At 45.3% G+C, this 18,046-nt stretch overlaps 1 protein-coding gene across 3 annotated transcripts in view; it reads left to right on the forward strand.

Moving 5' to 3' along the window:
- Positions 1-18,046, forward strand: part of Klhl22 (kelch like family member 22) — a 52,834-nt gene that overhangs the window by 19,998 nt on the left and 14,790 nt on the right. For all 3 annotated transcript variants that reach the window (XM_090320603.1, XM_090320604.1, XM_090320605.1), the window contains 3 exons: positions 1,088-1,253; positions 4,669-5,387; positions 17,028-17,220. In XM_090320603.1, the coding sequence (XP_090176729.1) occupies positions 1,088-1,253; positions 4,669-5,387; positions 17,028-17,220 (1,078 nt within the window). The remainder of the gene's footprint in view (positions 1-1,087; positions 1,254-4,668; positions 5,388-17,027; positions 17,221-18,046) is intronic.

Genomic DNA, 18,046 nt, shown 5'->3' on the forward strand with positions numbered 1-18,046 from the left:
TTTTCTATGTATGTGTTACCAAGGAATCGAACCTGGGTCTTTGTGCCTGCTAGACAAGCACTCTTACCACTAGGCCAAACTCCCAGCCCCAGCACCATATAGTAATAATGAAGTAAATCTTCAGTCCTGGTCACTGCCCCTCTTTACCTCATAAATACCTAGTCAGTGCCTGCACTTTATCGATGTCTTATACTAGCTATGCCATATGACAACTCCCAGCAGCCCTGCCTATGCCAGTTTCTCCTGAATCCTCCCTTGGCTGTACCGATGCTTCATCCAGCAAAGCACCGCTTGTCCTCTGGAATCACTGTTAACGGTGCTCTCTCTTTGACTCAGGATTGTCTCAGCTACACATTCCCAGTCACACTGTCCTTCCCAGGACCAGGTTTGCCCACAAGAACAGTAGAATCACTCCCACCTAACTGCTTTTCCTGCCCCTTCTCCTGCCTTCTCTCCTACCTTCTGTTCTAGGCCAACAAACCATCAGCTTTGGCTACTCTGTATAAAATTCCCCCGCAGCAGAGTCCAGCTGGAATTTCAGTGCATGTACTTCACTGACCTAGAGACAGTAGGACCTGCCCTCACCTGCCTACCCCTGCCTCCCTTCCTGCTCCTGCCCTCCTTTTTTTGGGTGTCTTTAAGTGCCAAGTTCTTTTGCCACGGGGTCTGTGCACCTGTCTCCTCACCTGGGATGGCTTTTCCTGCCTGGTAGTAGGAGCTCCTTAAATAAATGATGGTTGCCAGGGTGAGATTTGTTATTTGTTTTCCATTAATGAACATATTCTTCCTAACACACTTTGGAGTTTCTGGCTGCTGACCTGGGAGCTGTTCCTGTGCATGAAGCAATAAGCAAGCTAGGCACACATGGGGCCCCTGGAAAGGGAGACAGGCAATTTCTAGGATGGTTGCCCAGGGTTGGTCAACTTTTTCCACAGGCTCATTTACTTAGAACACAGAGTAATCAGTGTTCCACTAGGCATACTTCCAGCCAGCCCCACCCCCCAGCCAACCCTGCTACCTGAACTTAGTCCTCTCAGAATGTTCTTTGACCCATGTAATCCCATTGCCTTGTCTTCTTGCTTTGCAGAGGGATGTTTGCTGGGGGATTGAAGGAGATGGAGCAGGAAGAGGTCCTGATCCACGGTGTCTCCTACAATGCCATGTGCCAAATCCTGCACTTCATATACACCTCTGAGTTAGAGCTCAACCTGAGCAACGTGCAGGAAACTCTGGTTGCTGCCTGCCAGCTTCAGGTGAGGCTTGCCTCGTCAAGCAAGGCAGACCCATTCTCTGGAGGGGTTTTGCAGATCTGTGCTGTTCACTGGCAGTTGTTTTGGTATGAGGTGGGTCAAGAGGACCAAGATACAAAACAGAAGGAGGCTGTGAGGTAGGGAGGATGCATTTCTGTTGAGCCCTGGGAGCTAAAGCAGAATAGCTCCCAGTACCTGTGGCCAAGCCTCCTCTTTTGCCTCTACCCTTTACTCTTGTTGCTTCCTTCTGGCCTGATCTTCCTGCTAGAATGAAAAAACATCCACAGAGAGAGGAGGCACATGGGCTGGCTCTGGGGCATCTTTGTGAGATAGCTGTGTGCTGTGGTGTCTAGAAGTGCTGACCTTCTCTAAGGCCTGCATGGGATGCAGACCCTTTCTACTCACCCTGTTTGGCCATTCTCCTTGTTCTGTTTTTTGTTTGTTTGTTTTTGTTTTTGTTTGTTTTGTTTGGTTTTTATTCTTTTTTTGCCTGTCCTGAGCTTGAGCTCAGGGCCTGAACAGTGTCCTTGGACTTTCTCAAGGCTAGAGCTCTACCACTTGAGCCTCAGCACCACTTCCAGCTTTTTTCTATGTATGTGGTACTGAGGAATCAAACCCAGGTCTTTGTGCATGCTAGGCAGGCACTCTACCACTAGGCCAAACTCCTGACCCCCCTTTTTTTTTATTTTTATGTTGCCATTTCTGGGTCTTGATGGGAGCTGGCCTTGAGCTTCTTTTGCTCAAGGCTAACAGTCTACAGTCTACCACTTGAGCCACAGCACCAGTTCTGACCTTTTCTGAGCTACTAAGGAATCAAACCCAGGGCTTCATGCATACTAAGCAAGCCCTCTACCACTAAGCCACATTCCCAGCCCATCTTCTCCGTTTTCTTGAAAGTGAAAAGAAATGCTCTACTGAGTTCATCATTCTGCCTTTTTTCCTATGACTCAAGTCATAGGAACACCTGTTTGGGAAAAATCTGGAGGCCTCACTTAGCACAGGGCCATAGCCCTGTGTTTTGTTCCCAGGTTCTAATAATGTGTTTATTGAGTTAGTCTGAACTCAACTGGCATTATTATACTTGCTTGAGGGGGTGGATGGCATTGAGTCAGGGCAGGTTTTATACCAGAAGGCTTTCCCAATGTTCTTGGCTCAGAAATGATCTTTTCTGTTCCCACCTCCCTATCATCGTCACTTTGGTGCCCTCATCCAGTTCTCAGGCATCCCAGGATAGCCTCTCCATAGCTATAGCAGGATATCTCTCCATAGCTACAGCAGGATATCTCTCCCAGTGCAGTTGAGGTTTGCACTCCATCTCCTCTTCCAGGCCTGCCACCCTTTCTTCTGTCTCCTGTTCTGTAACCATTCTATCAATGCCCTAGACTCAGTACCTCAGGTTCCTTGAGCCTTTCTACAGTTCTCTATATCTAAGTTTGGACAACTCATACTCTATAGTCTTGTTTGTTGATATCTCTGTTCTCTATTTCCTTTTCTTCTTTATCTTCGTTCCCATTTCTCCATTTTTGCCTCACAGTTGCTGTGCCTCCTCCTCTTTCTCCATGTATCACTCATATACATGACACACATACACAAGTCACCCTTCCGACACTCCATTTCCTCAGTATCAGTTTAGAGACCTCCAGGCTCTCTTTGTTGGTTTGGGTATTGTGTGTGAGAGTATCAGGCCATCTGCCCCAGTGCTACAGAGGTCCGTCCTCTCAGGGGGAAACAGCTGGCTTTCTGAGTATCTAGGATTATAGATGTGAAATAGCTTTTGAGTTAAGAATAAAACAGATTTAAGAACAGCAATCACACATTATATGGCTCTTGTTTCTATATCCTGGAGGTCCTTTCATTTAGCTTCTTCCTATATGGCCCATGTATCTTATGTATGACTTATTGTAAACTTCTGCTAGGAGAGTCCAAGGCTAATACTAATTATGACAAATGAGGGATTTTAAACCTCCCAGTGGTTACTTTTGTTGATGATGCTGGATAAATCAGCACAGTGCCCCTTGGGATGTTAGGAGAGTAGTTCTAGGGCTTTCTGTAAATGCCAAACTCTGAGGATGCTAAAGTCTTTCCTATAAAATTTTCATATAACCTATACATAGTCTTTAAGTCATCTCTGAATTACTATAATAGCTCATCCAAAATAAATGTTATGCAAATAATTTCCCTCTGTTTAGGGAATATTGACAAAAAAGACATCTCTACACAGAGACAATGCTTTATTTAAAAAAAGTTTTCTTTGGGTGGTACTAAAATCTGAACTCAGGGCCTCCTGCTTGCTAGGCAGATACTGTACTACTTGAACCACACTTTCAGCCCCTCTTTTGCATTTATTGATCTTCAAATATGATCTAATATTTATTTCAGGGCTGGCCTAGAATGGGATCTTTCTGTTTCTGCTTCCTTTGGAGCTGGGTTGACATGTACCTTATGCTATACCCAAATTTTATTGGTTAAATAGCACCTTGCTTGCAGCTCTGAACATGTGAGTGGTGAATGGCATGGAGGCTGGCCTGGTGAGGCCTTGGGCTTGTGGCTCCAGCTACAGAGATCTGGCAGGAGAAAAAGCTAAATTTATTTTTGGTTCTACTTCTGAAGAGGCAGGCTCTTCTAGAAAGTCCTAAGGTTTCAAGGTGTATTCCCAGGCCCCTTCAAAACCAGGGATATCTGTTGGCAGTGGTTCCTGTTGTTTCCTGCTTCCCTGGAGAGCTAGTACTTTTGATCTAAAGGGCAGTTAACATGTATCAAGGGTTTCCTCTGTGTCAGGTATTTATTTCCTATGCAGTCCTTCTCAATAGTCCTTTTACTCCATTTCTGTTCCATAGATAAGGAAACTGAGAAGAGAAGAAAAGAAAAAAGTGGGGGGGACAAAAAAGGAAGCAGACTTAGGTTAAGAACATGTCACATTTCTTTTGTGTGTGGGGGGGGAGGGGCGTCATAAGGCTTGAACTCTGGGCCTGGGTGCTATCCCTGAGCTCTTCAGCTCAAGGCTACCACCCTACCTTTAAGCCATAGCCCTATTTCCATTTTTCTAGGGATTAATTGGAGATAAGAGTCTCATGGCTTTGTGACTTTGTAGTGCCCGGGCTGACTTTGAACCATGATCCTCAGATCTCAGCCTCCTGAGTAGCTAGGATTATAGGCATGAGCTACTGGGCCAGCTAACTGTCCCATTTCTAAGTTAAGGTTAAACCTAGTCAGTTTACAAGGTTTAAGCCCCAGTCATCTGTAGTGTGTGAGGGCTGGCTGGAGTTGGTTGAGAAGAGCTTCCCCCTTACTTGCCAACATGCGGGCCACCCAGCTGTGTAAGTTGTATAACAATAAGCTATATTTTTGTTGTCATCCTTTCTCTCATCGCCAGACACTATTCTCCAGCCCAGATTTGAATGAGTATCCTCTTTTGCAGATTCCAGAAATTATCCATTTCTGCTGTGATTTTCTCATGTCCTGGGTAGATGAGGAGAATATCCTTGATGTTTACCGGCTAGCAGAGCTCTTCGACTTGAGCCGCCTGACGGATCAGCTGGACACGTATATCCTCAAAAACTTTGTAGCCTTCTCACGGACTGACAAATACCGCCAGCTCCCCCTGGAGAAGGTCTATTCCCTCCTTAGCAGCAATCGTCTGGAGGTGTCCTGTGAGACCGAGGTATATGAGGGGGCTCTGCTCTATCATTACACCCTGGAGCAGGTGCAGGCTGACCAGATCTCCCTGCATGAGCCCCCCAAGCTCCTTGAGACTGTGCGGTTTCCCCTGATGGAATTTGAGGTCTTGCAGCGGCTGCATGAGAAGCTGGGCCCCAGCCCACTGAGGGACACAGTGGCCAGTGCCCTCATGTACCACCGGAATGAGAGCCTGCAGCCTAGCCTGCAGGGCCCACAGACAGAGCTACGCTCAGATTTCCAGTGTGTTGTAGGTTTTGGGGGCATTCACTCCACACCATCTACTGTCCTCAGTGACCAAGCCAAGTACCTGAACCCCAAGGTGGGAGAGTGGAAGCACTTCACAGCCTCCTTGGCCCCCCGCATGTCCAACCAGGGCATTGCAGTACTCAACAACTTCGTGTACTTGATTGGAGGGGACAACAACGTCCAAGGATTCCGAGCTGAGTCCCGGTGTTGGAGGTAAGAAAGGGTGATTCAGCACCTTTGTCTGAAGGTGACCCTGTAATGTGGGAGTTACGAGTTAAGAGGACTGGTCCAGGGATGTGTTTTGAAGGGCATGTTGGCTCACTTAGAGTTTCACTATCCGCTTTTTATATGAGAGGGGTACACTTTTTTGGTAGAATAGCATCCAGATAAATTCAAAGAATCCAGACCACAGAAGATACAGAAAGGGTAACAGGATTACTTTCTAGCCTTGTGGGGAAGGGCAGTTGTCAGCAAAATGGGGCCTTCTGGCTAGCCAAATAGAAGAATGGAAGTCCAGGAGAAAGCAGGAGGGAGATAGTAAGTGCTAAATTGGACAGGCTACTGCTGCTTTTGTCTTGCTGTCACTTTTTAAAATTTAATCATTATCAGAAATATTTTTTTTTGCACTGGGATTTAAAGTTTTGTGTTTGTTAGGCAAGTAGTCTACCACTGGGCCATCTTGCTCTCTCTTGAGCTTCACTGTGACTCATTTCAGCGTCCTTGCTAATCTCCTGGCCCCCTTTTTTCTCTTTTAACCATGAGCCTAAAGTACAGGATGTCTTCTAGTTGCTGCCTGAGCCCACAGGTCACTCAGCCCAGGAAAGTAAGAAAGACCAACAAACATAGTTGATCCTGCTAAATTTCTTTCTGGCCCTCTAGTCAGCTGAGTGGCTACACGGTCTTCTAGAAGATCAAAGGGAGGGACTGGGAGTTTGGCCTAGTGGTAGAGTGCTTGCCTAGCATACACAAAGACCCGGGTTTGATTCCTCGGTACCACATACATAGAAAAAAGCCAAAAATGATGCTGAGGCTCAAGTGGTAGAGCTCTAGCCTTGAGAAAGTCCAAGGATTGCTCAAGCCCTGATCTCAAGCCCAGGACTTGCAAAAAAAAAAAAAAAAATCAAAGGGATTTTTTTGGACTGCTTTGGTCTATATGATACTTCCAATTTTATCAGTTGACTAGACTGTGATACCAGGGCTGGGAGTTTGGCCTAGTGGTAAAGTGCTTGCCTACACTGTGATACCAGGGATTTCTGTCCCAGGACTGCAAAGAACAGTGGGTCAGGACCCCATAGCCTCAGCACAGTGGGTTTCCATGGGCCTCTTGCTGTGTTGTGATGGATATGGGACATTTCTTCACTTGTAGGGTAGTGGATCGTGGCATAGAGTGAGAGAAAGAGAAAGAGGGTGTGAAATCGGTAGAAAGGAAGATGGGAGAGGCAGAGAGGAGAGAAAAAAGAGAGAGATTGCCAACTACTTCTAAGCAGCCCTGAACTAGTGCTGATGATAGTTTGGGTAAAGCTGGAATCAAACATGGGATCCCGACTCAGGAGGAGATGCACAATCCTCTAGTAGCTTCTGCTCTCTTAGCCCTAGGAATCAGTAGCCTTTGTTGAACTGGTGAGACTCAATCTGAGCTTGCCAGTCATGTATTGTGGTTAAAAATGAAGGATGACAGAGTTATGAAAGGAGAAAACAACCACCTTAGTTTCCTTCATTACTGAAAACTGTTCCCAGTGGGCGTGCTTGCACCAGGTTCAGACTTCCCTCTAGTCAAGCCTTGAAGAGGTGTAGTTTCGTAGCTATGGAGCCAAAGCCAGACTTCTCTGCACAAAGCAACTCTCAGATCTGCAAAGCAGATCTCTCTGGGATGCTGGCCCCTATCGCTCCCCTCAGAAGAGGTGGCTATGTGACCACCAGGGAGGCTAGGCTTTTCTATGGAGTTATATCTGGAGGTGACAGCTAAGAACAATCCCTTCTCTTCACTCAAATCTCAGGTTATAGACTATTAGTGGCTGTTTCACTCAAAACAGTGGTTCAGATTCCCCTACTCCGTACATGTGCTCTAAGACCAAAGCTAAACTCTGGACAAAGTGAATATTAGCCCCTCTGATCAATAGCCACAGTCTTCAACTACATTCGTGGAGCTGGAGCATCAGCTCCAACTGGCAACACCTACCTCAAGGGAGCAGGCCTAACAGGATAAGATAGTAGGAAGGTCCACAGCCTGGTGGCCTGCCTGCTAGCTAACCCGAGTGGCCTGTCATCTCTATAGCACAGTAGCTTCGTTTTCCAGTGGACTGAAACACTAGTACTGGGCTGTGGTAAAAACCACTGGTAGTGGATTGTTTAGCATTTCTAAGGCCTTTGGGATCAGTCTCTAGCTCTGTAAAAATAAAACATAACTTCCAGAAGAAGGCAAGTGCTCTTTTGCTGAGCTATACCTCAGCCACGAATCTCAAAATTTAATTGTCCTTGGGGCTGGGAGTTTGGCCTAGTGGTAGAGTGCTTGCCTAACATGCACAAAGACCCGGGTTCGATTCTTCAGTACCACATACATAGAAAAAAAACCAGAAGTGGTGCTGTAGCTCAAGTGGTAGAGCCCTACCCTTAAAAAAAATCCAGGGATAGTGCTCAGGCCCTGAGCTCATGCCCAGGACTGGCAAAAAATAAAAAATAAATTAAAAAAATTAATTGTTCTAAGAGTTTGGTTCTTTCTCCTCCCTCCCCCCCTTTTTTTTCTCGCCAATCCTGGGGCTTGAATTCAGAGCCTGACTGTCCTTGGGCTTTCTCAAGGCTAGAGCTCTACCACTTTTGCCACAGCCCCACTTCTGGCTTTTTGTCTATGTATGTAGTACCTTTAAATTGAACCGGGGTCTTTGTGCATGCTAGGTAAGCACTCTATCCCTAGGCTAAACTCCCAGTCTCCTCCTTCCTTTTTTATAGCTTAGCCTTAGACCCTTTAGGCTCTAAAATATAAGAATACTAGATTTTAGTGTTTGCATTCTGAGGAGTTAATATTTACTAGGATTCATCTTTTCTTTTCTTTTTTTTTTTTTTTGCCAGTCCTGGGGCTTGAACTCAGGGCCTGAGCACTGTCCTTGGGCTTTTTCCTCAAGGCTAGCGCTCTACTACTTGAGCAACAGCACCACTTCTGGCTTTTCTGTGTATAATGCACTGAGGAACTGAACCTGGGTCTTTGTGCATGCTAGGCAAGCACTCTACCACTAGGCCAAACTCCCAGCCCTTAAAGCTCAAATATAAAAACTGTATATAAAAAGTGAAGTTTGTAAATTTTTTTTGCCTTAGTTTCTACTGTTCTCTTTTATTCTCCTTTTTTTTATTTTTATTTTTTTTTTATACCGCTGGTGGGGCTTGAACTCTGGGCCTGTGCGATGTCCCTGAGCTTTTCAGCTCAAGGCTACCACCACTACCCCTTGAGCCACAGCACCACTTCCAGTTTTGTACTTTTTCCATAACTATGGCCCTGTGAGCTAGTGAGTATATACTGTGCCTGGTAGCCAGTCCTGTGGTGCCATGAGCCCTGCCCCTACCTAAAAGAATAACTTGGCTTTTGCCTTAGGCATTTCCATGGCTATTATTATTTGAAAATGCACTTATATCTTTAAAAAGTTTTAGTATACTTTAAAACATTATATGGAAATGCTTGAAGTCCTAGAAATACAGAATAAAAATAATTTAACAAGCCAGGTGTTGGTGGCTCACATCTATAATCCTAGCTACTCAGGAGGCTGAGATTTGAGGATCACAATTTAAAGCCAGCCTGGTCACAAAAGTCCATGAGAGGGCCAGGAGTTTGGCCTAGTGGTAGAATGCTTGATTAGCATGTATAAAGACCCAGGTTCAAATCCTTGGTACCACATGCAGCCGGAAGTGGTGCTGTGGCTCAAGTGGTAGAGCTCTAGCCTTGAGAAAGCCCAAGGACAGTGCTCAGGCCCTGAGTTCAAGCCCCAGGACTAGAAAAAAAGCAAAAAGTCCAAGAGACTTATCTCCAATTAACAAGTGGCACTGTGGCCCAAGTGATAGAGTACTAGCCTTAAGCTGAAGAGCTCAGGGGACAATGCTCAGGTCCAGAGTTCAAGCCCCATGACCAACTTAAAAAAAAACAAAAACACAAAACATTACTAGCCAGGCACTGGCAGCTCACTTCTGTAGTCCTGATTAGATTTGGAAGATAACTTAGGGGCAGCTCTAACAGAAAAGTCTGTGAGATTCTGTCTCTAAATTAACCAGCAAAAGGGCCATGCTTGGGACATGGCTTGTGTATTGGAATATCAGATAGGCAAACAAGTTAAACAAGTAGAAAACCCAGATTTAAAAAAAAAAAAAAAGGTGGGGAATACGGCTTTGTAGCCTTGAGCAAAAGAAACTCAGAGACAGTGTCCAGCCCTGAGTTTCAGCCCCATGACCCCCGCCACAAAATACAAAAACATAAAAGACTTCATTACTGCTTTCCTACCTCCCCACCAACTGTTATGGGATGCAGTCAAGTAGTGATTAAAACTAATTTATAACTTTTTTTGTGGGTCAAGGGGCTTAAACTCTGGGCCTGGTAGCTGTTCCTGAGCTCTTCAGCTCAAGGCTACAACCCTACCCTTGAGCCAACCCCCATTTCCTGTTTTCTAATGATCAATTGGAGATAAAAGACTCAAAGTCTTTTGTGCCTAAGCTAGCTTTGAACCATGGTCCTCAGATCTCAGTCTCCTGAGTAGCTAAGATTACAGGTGTGAACCACCATGCCTGGCCTAATTTATACCTTTCTGTGTGATACTAGAACTAATTTTTTTTTTTGCAAGTCTTGGGCTTGAGCTCAGGGCCTGAGCACTGTCCTTGGACTTTCTCAAGGCTAGAGCTCTATCACTTGAACCTCAGCACCACTTCCAGCTTTTTTCTATGTATGTAGTACCGAGGAATCGAACCCGGGTCTCATGCATGCTAGGCAAGCACTTTAACCACTAGGCCAAACTCCCAGCCCTAGAACTAATTTTTTTTTTTGCCACTCCTGGGGCTTGAACTCAGGGCCTATGCACTGTCCTTAAGCACTTTTGCCTAAAGTTAGTGCTCTATCATTTGAACCATAGCACCATTTCCAGCCTTTTCTGGTACCAAGGAATTGAACCCAGGGCATTGTGCATGCTAGGCAAGCACTCTATCATACCACTAGGCCACATTCCTGACCCTAGAACTAATTTTTAAATATAACTTCATTGGCCAGAGGTCAGGGACAGCACCTAGGCCTATTTCAAGCCCCGTGATCCACAAAAAAAGAGGAAAAAATAGAACTCCATTGTGATTAGTAAGGTATTGTACAGAGAGATTACCATTTTTTGTCAGGTAATTAGTACAATGCAATTAGTTTAAACAATGTCATTCCTTCCTTTGCCCTCTCCCAGTTTCCTTTTTGATCCCCGCACACAAGTTGCCTAGTCCACGTTCCACATAGTGTATAATGACTACCATGACTGCATCTGTTCACCTTTCCTCCCTCCCTCCCTCCTTTCGTGCCCTCTTTTGCTCCCCCTAAAAAGACAAAAAAAAAAAAAGCCCCTAAGTAAAAACAAATAGCCACCACCATCAAAAACAACAAAAAGTAAACCTGTATTTCTATTTCCTGGAATTTGCTTCTATAAACAACATTTTAAATGTTCGGGTGAATTCATCTCCTATAAGAGTATCTTTTAGTGTGACTGTAAATGTCTAGAGTCCTATATAAATTATTATTCAGTCCAGTTGCACTTTAGATCTTGCTTCCAAACATGTGCCTCTGAGCTTGGCTTACCTCAGTTGAAATCATTTGTTCTAGGTCCATCTATTTCTCTACAAATGACATAAACTTATTTCTACTAGACGAGTAAAATTCTATTGTGTATATGAACCTCTCATCTATTTTAGGGTATCTGGGCTGTTTCCATAAGTTGGCTATTATGAATTAACTTGGCTATTGTAAATAGTACAGCAATGAATGTGAATATGCAAGTATCTTTATTGTGTCCTGACTTGTAATGTTCTGGTTAAGTGCCCAAGAGTGGTTTGGCTGGGTCACAGGGAAGTTCTATGTTTAGTTTCTGCAGAACCTTTAGACTGCCTTTTAGAGTGGTTATACTACTTTACACTTTCACAGTGCAGTAGGGTTTATTTGGGTCTACATCTCCACCAGCATTTGTTGTTCAAATTCTACATATTAGCCAAGCTAACTGGGGTGAGATAGAACCTCTGAGTTGTTTTGAGCTGCATTTCCTCTATGGCCAAGAGTGTTGAGCATTTCCTCATATGTCTCTTTGCCATTCTCACTTCTTCTGAGAAGTGTCTATTTAGCTCCGTTGTCCATGAACTAAACGGTACTGGTTTATTAGTTTTGGGGGGATATGTGGTAATTTCTTAAGTTCCTTGTATATTTTGTGTATTATGCCTTTGTCAGATGTATTGCCGTTAAAGATCTCCTGGTTGGCTGTCTTTTCTAGTTTAGTAAAGATGTCCTTTGCTGTGCAGAAACATTTTATTTTGATATAATCCCACTTGTTAAGTCTCTCTCTTATTTGCTGTGCTCTTGAGACTCTTTTCAAAAAGTTCCTGCTTCTGGGGCTGGGAGTTTGGCCTAGTGGTAGAGTGGTTGTCTAGCATGCACGAAGACCCGGGTTCGATTCCTCAGTACCACATACATAGAAAAAAGCCAGAAATGGTGCTGATGCTCAAGTGGCAGAGCTCTAGCTTTGAGAAAGTCCAAGGACAGTGCTCAGGCCCTGAGCACAAGCCCAGGACTGGCAAAAAAAAAAAAAAAAGTTCCTGCTTCTGCCTAATCTTCCTCGTACATCATTTTGCTATAGTATGTGGTGACTAATGGGACCCAATTTTAGTTTTCTACGTATAGATGCCCAGTTTTCCCAACATCAGTTATTGAAGAGGCTTTTTTCCCCCACCATATGTTTTTGGCTCCCTTGTTAAATATCAGATAACTAAATATATAGCCTTATATCTGGGTCTTCTAGTATGTTCTATTGATCTTTGGGCCTGTTTTTGTGCCCAACAAGCCAGTTTTGTTACAGAAGCTCTGTAGTAGAGTTAGAGATCTGGGATTATGATACAACAGCATTGCTTCGTTTGCCTAAAATTGTGAAGCTAATTTTTTAAAATTTTATTTTTGTTGATCATGGGGCTTGGACACTGGGCCTGGGTGCTGTCCCTGAGCTCTTCAACTCACGGCTACTCCTACCCTCTTGAGCCTCAGTCCCACTTCCTGTTTTCTAGTGGTTAATTGGAGATAAGAGTTTCCTGTTCTTAGAAGTGACCTGTGGGGGCCGGGAGTTTGACCTAGTGACAAGTGCTTGCCTAGCATGCACAAAGACCTGGGTTCAATTCCTCATTACCACACATATAGAAAAAAGCTAGAAATGGTGCTGAGGCTCAAGTGGTAGAGCTCCAGCCTTGAGAAAGTCCAAGGACAGTGCTCAGGCTCAGGACTGGGAAAAAAAAAAAAAAAAAAAGTGGCCTGTGGGCCGGGTGCAGTGGCTCACACCTGTAATCCTAGCTACTCAGGAGGCCAAGATCTGAGGATCAAGGTTCAAAGCCAGCTCGGCACAAAATAACCTGAGACTCTTATCTCCAAATAACCTCTAGAAAACAGGAAGTGGGGCTTGGTTCAAGGGTAGGGCAGTAGCCTTAAGCTGAAGAGCTCAGGGACAGTGCTCAAGTGGAGTTCAAGCTCCATGACCTACAAAAAAAAAAAAAAAGAAGAAGTGGCACTGTGGCTCAAGAGGTAGGGTGGTAGCCTTAAGCTGAAGAGCTCAGGGACAGTGCCCAGGCCTAGAGTTCAAGTCCCACAACCAACCAGAAAAAAAAAAAAAAGAGTCTCATAGTCTCATGTTCTTTAGTGCTTTGGCTGGCTTTGAACTGTGACCCTCAGATCCAGCCTCGTGAGTAGCTAGGATTATAGGCACATGAAGCTGGCTTAAGGTTCTATTCTGATAGAGTAGAAAATTCATTAAAGTAGAAGAGGTCAGCTACAGGACACAGGAGGGAAACTGTGAAACTGATTATGTCTAATTTGAGTTTGTGGATGTGTGTGTTTCCTTACATTTGAAGCTACAAGGTCCAAATGAACCTAGCCCAAAAAATGGTGAGGCTCACGCCTGTAATCCTAGCTACTCAGGGGACTGAGATCTGAGGATCGTGTTTCAAAGCCAGCCTGGGCACAAAAGTCTGAGATTCTTACATTCAATAACTAAAAAGTGGAGCTGTGGCACAAATGGTAGAACACTAGTCTTGAGCAGAAGCTCAGAGACAGTGTCCAAGCCCTGAGTTCAAGCCCCAGAACTGACAAAAAAGGGAGACCCTGTCTCAACACAAAATATAAAGCCAGAGGGGGTATCTCAATGATATATTTGCCCAGCATATCTGTAGCCCCAGTTTTGATCCCCAGCACTGCAAATCAAAAAAAAAAAAAAAGGAAGGGGGTACGTATTTTCTCTTTTGCCTGGTGGCCCTTCTGCAGAAGGCAAGGCTCTATCCTCTACTTTCTCTTTAAGTCCCTCCCCTGAGCCCCATGCTTCATACACCTCAGGTAGCAGGGGTATATTTATAGTGATTGGTGATTTCCTAGAGAGTAGTCGTGTGTGTGTGTGTGTGTGTGTGTGTGTGTGTGTGTGTCTGCGCGTCTGCGCGTGCATGCGCACAGGTGTATGTGCATATGTGCTGACACTGGGGCTTGATCTCACGGCCTGGGACTTGTCCCTTAGCTATTTTTCTCAAGGTTCACCACTGGAGTCATAACTCCACTTCTGGCTTTTTGTGGTAAGTCAGAGATAATAATCTCATAGATATTCCTACCCAGACTAGCTTTAAACCTTGGTCCTCAGATCTCAGCCTCCTTAGTAGCTAGGATTATGAGCCAGTGTCACCTGGCTCCTTGTACATAGTCTTAGCCTTTTATTTTTCTCTCTCTTTTTTGGTGCCAGTACTGGGCTTGAATTCAGGGCCTAGGTATTGTCCCTAAGATTTTTTTTCTCAAGCTAGCACTCTTCCACTTGTGCTGTAGTATCACTTCTGGCTTTTTTTTTTTTTCTGAATAGTTTATTGGAGAGTCTCACAGACTTTCTTTCCCCTAGCTAGTTTTGAACTTCAGTTCTTAGATTTCAGCCTCTTGAGCAGTTAGGATTATAGGCATGAGGCACCAGTGCCTAGCTCTTCCTTTGCTATCTAAGTCAGATGATACCCAGAGGCCCAGGAAAGCAGAAGTGAACTCTGACCACAAGTTAACAAGGATCCTTTTGTGTTCCTTGTCCCTTATGATTCTTCTGGACAGCTTTTGTTTCTGAAGGACTTGGCAGCTGTTGATAAAAGATCTCTATGCAACCTAAGCTAGCCATAAATTTACAATCATTCTTAGCTTCCTAAGTGCTAGGATTTACAGACATATACCACCATACCTGGGTCCTCTGGGGCCCGATTATTTGGGGCAGGTAACGCTATTCCATTAGGCAAGGAGGAAACAGATTGAAAGTGGTGACCAGGTGTACCTAACTAAACAGGATGGGTCATTGTCACCCACATGTGGGTTTTCTGTCTTTTGGTGGATACATATCCTCAGACCCATTTCCTGGCTAGTAGGTGGGGCCATCCAAGAGACAGAGGCAAGAAGCAGCAGCTACAGGGCACACATAAGTTGTACTTTGGACAAAGAATGACCTGATCTCTTTACTGGCCAGTACTGGGCACAGGGAAAAGGAAACTCTGTTTACTCTCTTTGGAGCCAGTTGAAGCCAGGCTCATTCTTATTGGAGTTGGAAATCAGACCACTGTCTGAAAGATACTGTACCTGTCAGAAGCCTTAGTTAAGAGTTGGGAAGATGGTGGCTGGACATGGGTGGTAGAGTAGGATTGGAGAACTTCAGGCTCGTAGATACTGGCACCTCACAGCTCTGGGGTTGTCTATGCACAACAGCCTGCATGCTCCACTCCGAGTATGTCTATGTCTAGGAGAGTTCCAGGCCTGAGAAAAGGAAGAGACCCCTGGTACAGGGAGTGCTAGAAAGAATCAGTAGATTTGGTCTGTGAAGGGCCTCAGGTGCAAGGCTCAAACTTTGTATTTAGAATATGAAAGCAGGAGATCGATCCACGCTGGTAGGAGCAGATGGAAGAGGGTACTGTACTGTTGAAGACAGGTGTGCATACGAGTGCAGGTGGTTGGGAAGCATTTGCAGAGTGGATCAAATCACAGAGAGTAGTGAGAGGCAGTTGGCATTGCTGGGTGTCTGAAATCACCCTGAGGAGAACGGAAGTGCTATGCAAGCAAAAGTATGGCAGTGGCAAAGGAGAAGAGGGACAGCCTCAGTGTACTATGGGGGTAGGGTCTGCCATCTGTTTAGGGGGTAGATGATGGTCATGGCTTGGTGTGTGTGTGTGTGTGTGTGTGTGTGTGTGTGTGTGTGTGTGCACGTGCACACGCTCAAGGCTAATGTTCCACCTCTTGAGCCCACAGCTCTACTTCTGGATTTTTGCTAATTAACTGGAGATGAAAATGACACAGATGTTCTTGCACAGGCTGACTTTGAACCATTATCCTTAGATCCCAGACTCCTGAGTAGCTAAGATTATAGGCATGAGCCATTAATGACCAGCTAGGTTTCTTTTTATTTACTTACTTATTTATTTTAGCAATAGCAGGGAAAGGAAGAAACAATTGCACTGACTATGAAAGGGATATGACTGGCCTAGATGTTAGAAAGTGAGTTGTAAGGGCCGGGAGTTTGGCCTAGTGGTAGAGTGCTTGCCTAGCATGCACGAAGACCCGGGTTCAATTCCTTGGTACCACATACATAGAAAAAAGCCAGAAGTGGTGCTGAGGCTCAGGTGGTAGAGCTCTAGCCTTGAGAAAGTCCAAGGACAGTGCTCAGGCCCTGAGCTCAAGCCCAGGACTGGCACCAAAAAAAAAAAAAAAGTGAGTTGTAATAAATATAAGGGAGTTCCAGTCTTAATGTGATGTCAGCAAGGGCTTGCATCTATAACCTTAACAACTCAGGAGGCTGAGACCTGGGGATCATAGTTCAAAGCCAGCCTGGGAAGAAGTCTGTAAGACTTATCTCCAGTTAACCAACAGGAAACTAGAAGGGGAGCTTTGGCTCAAAGTAGTAGAGTGCTAGCTTTGAGCAAAAAGAGCTCAGGGACAAAGCCAGGCACAGTGGCTCACGCCTGTAATCCTGGCTACTCAGGAGGCTGAGATCTGAGGACCATAGTTCAAGGCCAGCCCAGGCACTAAAGTCCTTGAGACTCTTATCTCCAATTAACCACTAGGAAACCAGAAGTGGTGCTGTGGCTCAAGGGGTAGGGCAGTAGCCTTGAGCTGAAGAGCTCAGGGATAGCACCCAGGTCCAGAGTTCAAGCCCTATGACCGACAAAAAATAAAGAAATAAAACAAGGTGTCAGCAAGGTCAGAGACCCCCTTGCCTTGCACCCCTTCACTCTCCATGCTACTTGAGCCTATGACTCCCTAGGCAGCTAGAGCCAACAGACTTTTTGGGCCTCCTGCTCTCGAGAGTGCACCTGAGCAGGCCACATATGCTGGAATGTCCTGGGAGGCCTATAGACCTATCTAGATGAGAGGCTATAGCCCAGGAACCTTTCAGGGCAGCCTGGGGCGTTCTGACCACATCCTCTAGGCCATCTGTGCTCAGCTGTGGCACACCTGCTAGTGTGGCTCTGGTCAGTGTGTTCCTGTGAGCTGGGAAGGAGGTTTCAGAGTGGGCTTGGCATGGAGGGCAAAGAGGAGTAGGAAGTGTGGGCTCTGAAGATCAGGCTGCCCTCCAGGCCGGTGACATACTGTCCTCCTGTTCCTTAAAGGTATGACCCAAGGCATAACCGCTGGTTTCAGATCCAGTCATTGCAGCAGGAGCACGCAGACCTGTGTGTGTGTGTCGTGGGCCGGTATATCTATGCGGTGGCAGGCCGAGACTACCACAATGACCTGAATGCGGTAGAGCGCTACGATCCCGCCACCAACTCCTGGGCCTATGTGGCACCACTCAAGAGAGAGGTAAGGAAACCCTTCAGGAGAGGCCTGCTAGGTCACTTTCCCCAGACTGCACCAGGGCTGAGCAGAGTCCTCCACATCCTTCTAAGATCCTGCGCTGTGTGACCTACCAAGGCTCAGCCAGGAAACCAGGGGAGGAGCTGCATTCCTCAGACAGACGCTTTCCTCTTAAGTCTCCCATGTGAAGGCCTGCTATCCCACCCTGGAAGCTGTTTAGCCCAGTGGTTCCACGTAGAGAAGCTCCCCCTTTACTGTGCACTAGCCTGAGATGAGCTAGCTCAAACATTTCCAGAAATGTCAACTAGGAGGGAAAGAGGGGAGGGCTCCAGCTACCTGGCTCATAGGCTTAGCCTTCTGCCCCACAAGCCCTCAGAGGTGGATGAGGCCTTCCAGAAAGCCTCCATGAAAATGATTAGAAGTTTTATCCTTTTTAAGTTTATTTTTTATTAGCATATATTAGTTGTATAACGGGAGGTTTCATTGTACCGTTTCTACACATGTATATAGCATATCTTGCTTAATGATTTTGACTGGCTTCATTGTTCTATTTTAATATATACAAACAAACCTCAACCATATTCATCCTCAGTTATTCCCCTTGTTAACCCAGCCCCCTCCCACTGGTATCATCCCTGCAACAGAGCCTGGTTTGCTTTCTCATCATTTTGTTTCATTTTGTTTTATTTAGTGTGTATTAATTGCACACTAATTGCATGCATATATTATGTTTTATTCAGGAAAAAAAATCTTTCTATTGCTTTCTCTTTCCCTGCCCCTAACCTCTCTACCAACAGCTGTCATTGAGATTATTTATGCCACTGAGGTATTA

The sequence above is a fragment of the Megascapheus bottae genome, chromosome 28 (assembly GCF_031878675.1).
Source record: "Megascapheus bottae isolate mThoBot1 chromosome 28, mThoBot2.hap1, whole genome shotgun sequence".
Classification (NCBI taxonomy): Eukaryota; Metazoa; Chordata; class Mammalia; order Rodentia; family Geomyidae; genus Megascapheus; species Megascapheus bottae.